This window comes from Austrofundulus limnaeus, unplaced genomic scaffold (genome assembly GCF_001266775.1).
Source record: "Austrofundulus limnaeus strain Quisiro unplaced genomic scaffold, Austrofundulus_limnaeus-1.0 Scaffold275, whole genome shotgun sequence".
Taxonomy (NCBI): Eukaryota; Metazoa; Chordata; class Actinopteri; order Cyprinodontiformes; family Rivulidae; genus Austrofundulus; species Austrofundulus limnaeus.
This window is the reverse complement of record NW_013952677.1, coordinates 165,763-177,851: the sequence shown is the minus strand read 5'-3', so window position 1 is coordinate 177,851 and position 12,089 is coordinate 165,763. Positions and strand designations below refer to the sequence as shown.

At 40.0% G+C, this 12,089-nt stretch overlaps 1 protein-coding gene across 1 annotated transcript in view; it reads left to right on the top strand.

Moving 5' to 3' along the window:
- col11a1a (collagen, type XI, alpha 1a) overlaps window positions 1-8,854 on the top strand; it is a gene marked incomplete in the record, with an annotated part of 84,935 nt that extends 76,081 nt beyond the window's left edge. Inside the window, 11 exon segments of the mRNA XM_014021010.1 lie at window positions 251-304; window positions 633-686; window positions 831-938; window positions 2,379-2,432; window positions 2,511-2,546; window positions 2,632-2,685; window positions 2,778-3,018; window positions 3,110-3,222; window positions 4,696-4,764; window positions 5,712-5,945; window positions 7,489-8,854. Of these exon segments, the coding sequence (XP_013876464.1) occupies window positions 251-304; window positions 633-686; window positions 831-938; window positions 2,379-2,432; window positions 2,511-2,546; window positions 2,632-2,685; window positions 2,778-3,018; window positions 3,110-3,222; window positions 4,696-4,764; window positions 5,712-5,945; window positions 7,489-7,635 (1,164 nt within the window).
- Between the last annotated feature and the right edge of the window lie 3,235 nt (window positions 8,855-12,089).

Genomic DNA, 12,089 nt, shown 5'->3' with positions numbered 1-12,089 from the left:
ACACACACACACACACACACACACACACACACACACACACACACACACACACACAGAGCGAGGACACACTGATGGACTTTATGGAATAATCAATGCTCCCATTTGGCTTCTACTTTAGTTTTACTGGTTTATTGCAGCAGACTTTTCCTGCCTGCTCCGACTGTTAAWCATCCAGCTGAGCTCAGGAAATCAATGGTGGACCGGAGGAGGTCCAGCAGCACCTAATGCTCACTCTTTTGGCTTTTCACAGGGTGAACAAGGACTGCCCGGAGCCCCAGGACAGGATGGTCCACCAGGTCCCATGGTAACTCCTCAGTCTCTACTTCCTGTCTGGATTTATTTATCAGAGTGAGGTTACTCTGTCCTCACTAATGAGCTCAGCTGTGGGGAAATAATTCCAGAGTTTGTTAAACATAAATATATGCAGTAAAGTCTGTTGGATATTTTTGAAGAAACACGAGTTAAAAAGTCTGAAAAAGAGGCTGAAAACTKGTTAAAAATAGCGATAAAGTTGCAAAGTTAGCAGCTCTGTTAATGTGGACKTTCGCCCCCTAGTGGTGCGTCGCAGGTACTTCAAGGAAACCAAGATTAAAAATACAAATGTTCTGAATGTTTTACCTGCTGTTGTGCAGGGTCCTCCGGGTCTTCCAGGTCTGAAGGGTGACCCCGGCTCTAAAGGTGAAAAGGTGAGCTCTGCTTTTACAGTTTGTGACTCRCTCAGCGTCACATGATCATTCCAGCGTTTGTGAACAAAACATGTTCGGATTCGTTTTAAAGTCGTCGTCTTTTCTGTCTCGTTTAACCGTCCCGTGGTTGTCATCACCCTGCAGGGTCACCCAGGTTTGATCGGTCTCATCGGACCCCCTGGAGAGCAAGGAGAGAAGGGAGATCGAGGTTTGCCTGGACCTCAGGGTACTCCTGGTGGAAAGGGTGACTCTGTAAGTGATTATGTTTTCAGACTTGGTGCCCAGATCACTGTGGGTTCTGCAGATTTCTGTCGGTCTGTTGTTTCCAGATAAACAAACCAGCAACTAAAACCTCTAAAGTATTCATGCTTTAAAATTATTTAAACTGAATTATTTGCAGTTTTTAATCCCTGTTTATAGTTTGTCCATTAGCATCACCTTAGCGCAAACAATAGTTCAAAACATTTGAAATGGGTTATCAACAATGAATATCTTACCTGCTGTAGATAGCTCTTTGAATGGTTTAATTTATGATAATCAACAAGCTAACAGCTAACAGCTAGTCCTAACGTGGGTCTCTGTTTTATCTAAAAACATTTCACGTTATTTTAGAAACCGTAACTTTGCTGTTAGCTCTGGAAACAAAGGTTATTAGTAAAATTATCTGATTTTAAAGCATCTTCAGATTTTGGTGCATTTCTGTCAGGAAGTTTGAATGTTTCCAACAATAAAAACAAGTACTGTGAAATTAAATAATAGTATCTGCATAAAAAATGTGAAATTGTTAGAATGGAAAACTCTGCTTTGGACTTTTTTCATTCAAGCAAATATTGTTTTTCACAGCTGTTAATTTGACTTTACAGTTATTTAAAGAGAAGTCTAATTGTTTAAAATAACTGCACTTCCTGCAGGATTATCAGAACTTTTCTGCCAAATTATTAGTCTGTCTAAGTGTTTTTACCTGGTCTGTTGGGCTGTGAAGGCAGCAGGTCCAGGAGAGACCCCTAAACATCTGTATGTCCAATTCCTCCTGGGAGACCCCAATAAGYTCTGGATCTCTTGTTTTGCATTTTTTTAAATTAGACTTGTTTTAAGACAACAGTGATCCACTTTAGTCATTAGCTTGTTAAGTTGGTCAGAATTAAACCATTTCTCCAAASTGAGGTCATTGACAGAACTATCTGCAGCAGGTGAGATGTTGTTTGTTCATAACATTTCCAAACAGCCCTACTTTAAAAGATGTGAACCGTCCTGTGTAATATTTCTCCTTCCAGTTCTCTTCAGCTTCCGCCACATGTTTTCCTCCTCTAATGTCACATTCTGATTTGTTAGTTTTGCTGAAAGAAAAAGTCTAAAAACTGAAATAGATTTTTTTTTTTTTTTGTTTCTGACTGATCCCTTCATTCCAATCAGGAGCGGTTTTGAAAGTAGTTAAAAGCTCAGGGCTTTATAAAGAATCGATGGTGGCCTTCATCCTTTTTTAAATCAAGCAGCCGGCCCTCRCTCGGCGCTAACGTCAGGCTCCAGCTGCACCTTCAGCTTCATGGAATAACTCCTTTCATTGAAGCACAAAATGTGGTTTATTTTTTTGTATTTTAAAATTCTGATCAGGGCTCTGGTCAAGTTTGTGACTTATTTCAAACAGAAACAAAGAATATATTTATATTAAATGACATATTGTTTATATTCCAGGGTATCAGTGGAGCTGCTGGACCTCTCGGACCTCCAGGTCCACCTGGTTTACCTGTAAGGTTTTTTTTTTATCTCATTATTTTAATTTTATTCTTAAAATATAATAACTTGGTCAAATCACTGCTGTTTCAGGGTCCTCAAGGTCCTAAAGGAGCCAAAGGTTCATCTGTAAGCCAAAGTTTTAGTCTCTCTTATATCCAGGATCAAAGATCAGTTCATCCTGGATTAAACCTTTCTGCTTGTGGTCTTTCAGGGTCCTGCTGGTCCCAAAGGAGACACTGGTTCAATCGGTCCTCCTGGTCCTCCTGTAAGTGTTCCAGGCTGGTTTTTAACTGTGAAGCTGTTCTAATGGTTTCATTCAAGAAAAAAAAAGAAATGTTTGTTTATGTCTGGATTTAGGGCCCACCAGGTGAGGTGGTCCAGCCCCTCCCCATCCAGTCCCCCAAGAAGACGAAGCGCTCCAGCGACCTGCAGTCGGACATGGCYGCCACCTTCATGGACTACGGCATGGAGGACATCTTCGGCTCCCTCAACAACCTGAAACAGGACATCGAGCGGATGAAATACCCCATGGGCACTCAGAACAACCCAGCCAGAACCTGCAAAGACCTGCAGCTGTGCCACCCCGAGTTCCCTGATGGTGAGTCAGAGCCCAGYAACCAGAACCAGACCTTCTGGATCCAGGATCTGCAGGTTTTAGCTTTATTTTCTCCTTTCTTGGTTCTCCTCAGGCGAGTACTGGGTTGATCCAAACCAAGGCTGCTCAGGAGATTCCTTCAAAGTCTTCTGTAACTTCACGGCCGGCGGAGAAACCTGCATCTATCCTGACAAGAAGTCTGATGGAGTGAGAGCTTCTGGGTTTTTACCAACATTTACAGCCACTTCCTGTTTTCATTCACCTTCTGATTATCAGTGACACGTTAACATGCAGTCTACAACGAATAAACTTTATTTAGTTTCACTGTCGGCACAAACAAAAAAGAACAAGAAGCAAAAATCTAGTTAAAGGAGAAAATACACAACAAGTACACAAMCTAACCCTACAAGCTAAAAGCTGCAAAATGCCAGCTAAAAGCTAAAATAGAAATTTCATAGCTAAAAGGTTAAACTAAAAAGACTAGAAGCAAAACAGCAGCAAAACACTATGAGGTAAAAGCAGGTAAAAAAATATCTAAATGATGGCTGTAAGCTAGTATAAGTATGACAAGGCTAGTCAAAAACTAAAAGTAACAAAARGAGCTACAAGCTGAAAGCATGAAAGAGCCAGCTAAAACCTAACACTAACAAATAACTAAAGAGAAACAAAAGGCTAACTGAATGCTAAATGTAGCAAAAAGCTAAGTAAAAGCTAGAYGTATCACAATGGTAGCTGAAAGCTAAAATAGAGAAATGATAGTTAAAATTTAAATAAAAGAGACAAGCTAGAAGTTAAAAAAGAAAGCACAAACTAAAAGCTAAAAAAGCTAAATGTTAGCTCAAAACTATACAAGAAGCAAAGTGGTAGAAATTTTTAGTTACAAGGTAAAAGTTAAAAAGGGCTATCTAAATTATCCAAATGATGGCTAAAAGCTAAAAGTATGACAAGGCTAGTCAAAAGCTAAAAGTAACAAAAGGCTAGATAAAGTATCAAAAGAAGCTAGAAGCTAAAAGCATGAAAGTGCTATCTAAAATCTAACAGTAACAAATGACTAAATAAAAGGCCAGCTGAATGCTAAATGTAGCAAAAAGCTAAGAGCTGCAAGTAGCAACATGGTAGCTGAAAGCTAAAAGTAACAAAACAACAAAAAACATTATTTGTAAACAAGTTTAAATCAGATTTACAAAAAAACAAGTCAGCACCGATCACCAGATTGAGCTGAATGTTTTGATTTATAAATGTTTAAAATAGCACTAAATTTGCAGAGTAATTATAGAAAAAACATCTGGAAAAATAAAGAGGAAACCAAACGTTTTTACACAAAAGTAAATAAATACATAAATAAATCAAACTAACAAAAAAACAAGTCAGCACCGATCTCCAGATTGAGCTGAATGTTTTTATTTATAAATGTTTAAAATAGCACTAAATTTGCAGAGTAATTATAGAAAAAACATCTGGAAAAATAAAGAGGAAACCAAACGTTTTTACACAAAAGTAAATAAATACATAAATAAATCAAACTACAGAATCATTTCACATCATACAGTCATGAAGATAAATAAAACAATCCTTTTCTTCTGCTCCAGTCTTTAAAGCTGGATTCTGTTTTATACAACTGTTATATTTTCTGACCGAATCATAAATTCATAATAAAATTGATTCATTTTATTTCGACAGGTCAGAATATCCTCGTGGCCCAAAGAGGTTCCAGGTTCCTGGTTCAGTCAGTTTAAACGAGGGAAGCTGGTAAGTTTTTCCTCCACARAACGCTTTCCTGTTTTTTCTGTTTTCTCTGATGTGCAGTTGCTRCATAACTATTCACCCCCTTTGCTTTGAAGCCCAAAGCTACATAATTAATGTTAATTTTGGTTTCATTTCTGAAGCACATAAAAACAACAGACCAAAGTGCTTTGGAGTTCAGTCAGCCCAAAACATTAAAACATCTATAAAAGCAATAAAATATGAGAAACATCAGCAGAACAAAGCTCGAATAAAAACAGRATCATAAAACCATCCGGTCTCTGTGTAATTACTTAAAATAACTTCTTCTACTAGCATCAACACTGGTCCAACACCTGTAGGTTTTATGGGTAAGAAAACAAATTTAAAAAAGTAACTTAAATCTTTTCAAACTCAAACTCTTGTGGTATTGTTTTGATCTTCTGGAGACATTTTATGGTAATGCAGAAGCATACAGCCTAACTTCAAAGAGGCAGTTCACTTAGGGTAAGAGAAGGCTACAAAATGAAGAGGAAAGATCAAAAAGATGAAGAACAAAACTAAAATAAAGAATAAACACGTTGCTTCCTTTTCATAGCTGCACAGGAGACTTTCATCTGGAGATTAGAGAACTAACATTTGTCACCTTTTTTAATCTGTGATGACAATGTGTCCTTATATTACCCGTCAGATACAATGTTAAGAAGCYACTTTCCTAATTGTTTTATGGAGACACAAACTCTTATCTAAAGGTGGTTTGATCAGATCCATTAGGTTCTGAAGGTCCTGACAGTGGTCTAAAAGATATTTAATAAAAAAAAACGACACAAGCAGTTACATGATTGCCCATCTTTTAAGGCTGAGACTTCAGGTCCTTTTCATATTTTGGCTGATTGATGTGTTCAATCACAAACAACAAAAAAAAACTGGATAAATAGTTGTTAGAAATTGTTGAAAAATCTCTTTTCTTCCAGTTATCCTATGTGGACATTGAAGGAAACTCGATAAACATGGTGCAGATGACCTTCCTCAGACTACTGACGGCCTCAGCCAGGCAAAACTTCACCTACAGCTGCCACCAGTCTGTGGCGTGGCACAACGCCGCCACCGACAGCTACGACAAGGCGCTGAGATTCTTGGGCGCCAACGACGAGGAGATGTCTTATGAAAATAACCCTTACATTAAAGCCATCTCGGATGGATGTTCGGTGAGGTTTTTTCAGAGCAAATCTAATGAATTCTGTTTGACAGCARTAGTTTTCATTACAGTCAGTAAATGTATTGTTTAGTTCAGGTTTCTAAGTTCACTGACATAAAAMCTTTCAGCACCAGCAGTGATGGATCTAATTTAGACCTGATGTATTCACTCACATTGAGAACAGACAACAGAGGGTATAAGTGGTGGCATCACGATGSAGTGATACTCTAATCAGGTACTTACTGGAGCATCTCATACATGTATTAGACAGAATTAGCCCACTTGATGAAGTTTGATGACGGTCGCATTGCAGGTTTTCATGAGGCCAGGTGGTTGTATGATGATGCGTACCATGTCACATTGGTCTAATRTTGGAACCAATGGATACAGTTGGTGGGTTCATTGTAAAGTTGGGTGGTCCCAGAGTCTGAAAATTGATGCCACATTCCTTACSGGCTGGTGGAGCTTATGCTCCATTAAGCTATTTGACAGCCACCATTAAACGTAGTAGAAGAAGACTCCAAAAGGACACGCAACACAACAATGGAGACATGGTATATTGTTATGGCAAATGGTGGATCGGGTTGTTGTGAGAGTAGCTGTTGTGATCTAACCAGTGATGCCACCCCTTAACCAAACAGACCGACAGTCTCCTGAAGTCACATTTTCAGTCCAGCATGGTACACTTGGAACCACGGTGAAGTAAGTTCTGAAAAAGGGAATCCTTGCTAGTGGAGAAGCCTTGGAACTGTGGAGGGCCAAGTCGAACCATGTTGTAGAGGCGCTAGAGGAAAACAAGCTGAAGTCACCCAATACAGATCACACCAGGGAGCGATAGCTGAATTATGAGCCAGCCATTATAGAATCCTATGTCATCTGTGCTTGCAGYCTAGGCAGAGGTTTTGGACTCTACAGAACCTTGTACCATCCCTCATCGGCTATACTGAACAGAGCCGATCTAATCCACCCYGTCCGATCTCCTTAGATCCAGATCCAGGCAATTGCTCCACATCTTTGCATTGCTTCCATTCTTATTCTCTATGAATAACCATTTATCCATCTGGGGGATGTCCCAGTTCGAGTCTCCATCTTCCCACCCATCCACTATGAGACTCCCAATCTTTAGATTGATGATTGACTCAACCTTTCATCGTCACTTCCTTAACTTCAATAAACTTGCAAACTTACTTTGTTGTGGCATTGTTTTCTGCAAGCAAAATAAACAAAAATAATATGGAAGTGTCATGGGCAGAGAACTAGTCTAGAGTTAGAACTAATACAGGACAGCCCAGGAAACTGAAGACCAGACCTGACTCAAGGAAAAAATACCAAACTATGACTTGTTCCACATCAAATCAATGCTTCTGTCCATGGTTGAGGGATGCCACACCCTGCTGACATAAGATGTGTGCTATAACAYCATGATAGAGTTTATTCAACACATTCATTTTATGTCCTTTCTGAGTCCTTAACTGTAACAATGAGTTCATGTATTTTCTGTTTGATATTAAGCTTGTTTGTACATCTCTCTCTCTCTCTCTCTTTCATTGCAGACAAGGAAGGGCTATGGAAAGACTGTGCTGGAGATTAATACTCCCAAAATCGATCAGGTTCCAATCATGGATGTCATGTTGACTGACTTTGGAGACCCTAACCAGAAGTTTGGATTTGAAGTTGGACCTGTCTGCTTCCTTGGCTGAAACAAAAAACAAAAAAGGACTTGATGAGGACAGCAAAGAAATTCAAGTCGAGACATTCTGGGTGCCACCGAACCCCACTTTTAGCCCCCACCTCCCCACCTTTTTCTTTGCCACATGCAAGTTTTGAATAAGAGCTGGTGTAGCAAACATCTCTCTGTGTAAGTATCCCAGGAAAATCCTCGTTGCCCTCGTAGGGCTCGAACCACACGACCTGACGACGTTATGGAACAAAGGTGAAGGACATTGGAGTGTGTGGCAGAGGAGGAAGGGGGAGTCGGAGGTAACCGTGAGGATGACTGGGGAGGGTCTAGATCTTTTCATTAAACTGCAGGTGCTGTATGAAAACGACTACAATGGTGCTCAATCAAAACACACAAAAAGTACATCGTGGTGCTAAGACAGAAGGTGCATCTTAATAATTCTTATAAAAATAATTGTAATTAATATTTTGTACAATGCTGTTTGTTTCCGAATCCACTCTCAAAACTTGCATGTCTGCTTCGGGTCTTTCCTTTCACTGTCGGGTCAAACGTTCACAGAGTTTGAAACTTGATCAAATCAGTTTTAATAACTCTGGTTTTATTTTTCCACACATTCTGTGTACAAATAATTCAAACAACTTTCCACTGCTAAATTAGACCTTTGTATATACTGACAGTCTCCTGACCACAYGGCAACATCTCCCACTAAATGTTTTGATCCTGTGCTCGTAGACAATCCCACCTATTTTCCTTTATTTAATTCTATTTGTTGGTTGACTTTTTTCTCTCGACAGGCTTTTATTTTGGTTGTATACCTCAAACCTTCTTAATAGTAAGATGAAAGGATGCTAAGCCCTGTATATACCCTGGTTAAACTGATATATTTTGGGGTGGGGGTTGTTTTAAAGAGAGAACTGTTAGACATCCACTGYTCAGATCCTTCTGTGAATGCAATGAGAAACCCACGCGGTGACCCATTTTTGTAACTAAAGTGAGAAAATGTTTTATTGTGCTTTTTTTGTTTTGTTTTTTTTTAGTTCATTTAAATATTAAAAACTGGATTCTAAACAATCATGAGCTGAATGTCTCAGTGATGTGTCAAACATTGGAAATAAAGCTAAAACTGTTTGTGTCAAATGCTTTAAAATAATGTTACATCTAATGATATTCTGGGCTGGTGCAATTTCCATCTTTCTTGAAATCAATAAAGCACACTTTTTCACTTTGTCTTCAGTATAGAAACTTGAAAAATGTCTTTTTTTCCCCCTCCACTTGGCTGGATAAAAACTACCTTTTTTATTTAAATGTCCTTGAAGAAGATCAGTTGTGAACATAAATCTAAGTCTCATCTGTTGATGTCTTTTTTTTAAGAAGCACAAAGTCGTTCACTGAATTTATGTTCTCTGATYCAGATTTAAGAAAACGGCAGGGCTCATTACACACGGAGGATAGAAAGGTTTCAGCGACTGGGCTGAACTCTCACACAGATCCTGTTATGTTTTAAACATTTCCAGTCATTTCTTTATGAAAATCTTTTAAACAAAGCCTTAAWTGAATTATGGGCTGGGAAAAGTACGTGAGAAATTTCGCTCTCTTTGAATTACTCCAATTAAGGCGACAGCAGAGCCGTGAGACGGAGCAAAGGGACATTTTATGTGTTACTTATCTGTGTGTTGGTGGGGAAAAAGTGATGAGTTCTGCAGCTATGTGTGGAAACTGAAGTATGAGTTAAGACCCATTTATACACGGCAGAAGATGGTCATTTTTCTTTCTATAGTGCAATAAATACGTAGCTGCTGCTTTAATGGGTAAAATATTGAACAGGCATAAAACATAGTTAGTGTGTTCATGCTGGCAAAGGTTAAAATTGCATTTTCTTTCTGCTTGAGACGGTTTTAATGCTTTTACCACTTAAACCAAAGACCATTTACTGATTTGTGACATTTTAACAGTTAACAGTATGAAAACAGATACTGAACATCGGACGTCACACCAACAATAAGGAGTTTGTCTCTTTTGTTACCGCAACCCTACACTGACCACACTTTATGGATATTTGAAGCTATAGGGGTTAGGCTAGGGTTGGGGATGGGGTAGAGGTTGGGGTTGGGGTTAGGCTAGGATTAGGTTTAGGGTTGAGGTTATGCTGGGGTTGGGGATGGGGTAGAGGTTTGGGCTGGGGTTAGCATTGGGGTTAGGCTGGGATTGGGGTTAGGCTAGGGTTAGGTTGTGGATGGGGTTAGCATTGGGATTAGGCTGGGGTTGGGATTAGGGTTGGGGTTATGCTGAGGTTAGTTTGGGATTGGGGTAAGGGTTTTGAGTTAGATAATGGTTATGTTTAGGGATGGGGTTAGGCTAGGGTTAAGTTGGGGATGGAGTGGTGGTTTGGGTTGGGGTTAGGTTTAGGTATGGGGTCATGCTGGGTTTATGTTTAGGGTTGGGGTTCTAGGGTTAAGTTTAGGATGGAGTGGGGGTTAGGGTTGGGGGGTAGGTTCAACCTCAAAATACATCAAAACGCTCACAAACCCAAAGCTGATGTCATTATCAGAGCATCATTAAATTCTGATTTGCACAAACKTATGAATTTTACTCACTGATTATAACAGAGATGGATGTAGTCCATCTGTGATGGACCTGCGACCTGTCCAGGGTGTACCCCGCCCTGTGACTGCTGGATATGGGCACCAGYGACACCAGTGACCCCCGTGACCCTARAAAAGGAATAAACAGACATAGATAATGGATAGATAGATGATTATAACAGAGAAGAGATGCTTATGTGTCAAAAAATGGAAATTCAAAACTGTACTGTAGRTAGTTTTTCCACCTGATCTGTTTTTAGTTTTTAGGATTTTTTTGCTTTTYTTCCTCCACCTGACAACAACCATACAAACAAATAAATAAGCAAATATTGTCACAAATACCCCAGTGTGTTCCATTTTTCAAACAGGGTTGTACAGAGCCCAGCTGGGAGCTTCTCCGCATCCTGCCWGATGTACTCTTCATTTTTCTGTTCCTACATGATTCACCGAGCCGCCGCAGCACATTAGGCATTCAGGCAGGCAGCTCAGTCAGCACAAGCACACGAATTGAGAAGTAATAATTCTGAACACAACCTTAACTTTCAGTTCTGCACAGTCCTCAGAGGAGAACCCGGGAAATCAGAATGATGTGCCGCACCGCGYGCGTCCCCGGTGAGCTCAGGAGAATCGTCTCGCTCCCTGACAGTGTGGAGGAGAAATCTGCTCCGAGCTCCTCGTCTCTCTTTCTGTTCCAGTTAATTAGCAATCAGTGTCCTGATGTTGTTGGGTTCTCTGGAGGAGAGGGAGGAACTGAAACAACAACCACCTTCTGTGGGACCTGCAGCTCTGACTCAARTAGAAACTAAAACACAACATCTGCCTCAGTGAGGCCCTCCTCGCCTGGTTTTCTGGAGACGGTTCTGCTTTCCTGTCTTTGACAGCTTGTTTTCAGCGTCTGCTTCCCAGAGGAGCTGCTTTAGCTGTCGGTTCCACTTCCAGAACTTTCTGAAATGGCAGCTCTCAGCTTAGTGTTGCAGGTTTGGTAAATGCTGTCAGTAACAGCTCAGATGTAGTAATGAATATATCTTTTCAAATTAGTGTTTGTGTGCAGAATAAAACTAACTCAGTCCTGATTGATCAGAAATCTGTAATCCTCAAAGTCGAGCTCAGAAACATTAAAATCCTGCAGTTTATTATTTTYCAAAATATCTTCCTTCCTGGTTCTGTAAACTCCTGCAGGTTCCACTTCAGCAACACAAGATATTCATTTTTGTTGTTTTATTCTGTTGGTTGTTCTGTTTCTTGGTTAACCTGTGTTTCTGCTACCTGTCCAGCCTGGCAGATTAAGGTTTAGAAAATAAATTGTATATCTGTGTGTAATTTCACACAAACCAAAGGGAAAGTATTACAAACAGCAGGAGCAAAAAGCTTGTTTTTCTCTGCATGTTGCACCGAAGCTGGGAGGCAGTTCCTGATTTTTTAAAAAAATAAAGAGAAATGGTTGTCTGGGAGTGAGGTAGTGGCGGAGGCGGGGCTGCTGTAGGAGAGCGGGGGTAGGTTGGTGGGGGGGGGATAAGGTTCCTGATATGAAACAGGCTGTGACAGTGAGAAAACACACACAATACACACATTAAGACCAGGTCCAGGTGGGAGGAAGACAGAGTCACAAACAGAACAGTTTGATTCTTTTCATTTTCAATTCCAACATTTTTATCACCATCAGGTCAAACTGAGTCAAACACCTCAGATGTTCAGGATTTAAAATGTTTGAGAGAAAAACCTGAAAACTCAAACTGTTCATGAAGTCCCTAAAACATTTTCTGTGATTTAATGATGTCATTACATCTTCATCCATCCATCCTCCATCCATCCATCATCCTCCATCCATCCATCCATCATCCATCCTCCATCCTCCATCCTCCATCCATCCATCCATCATCCATCCTCCATC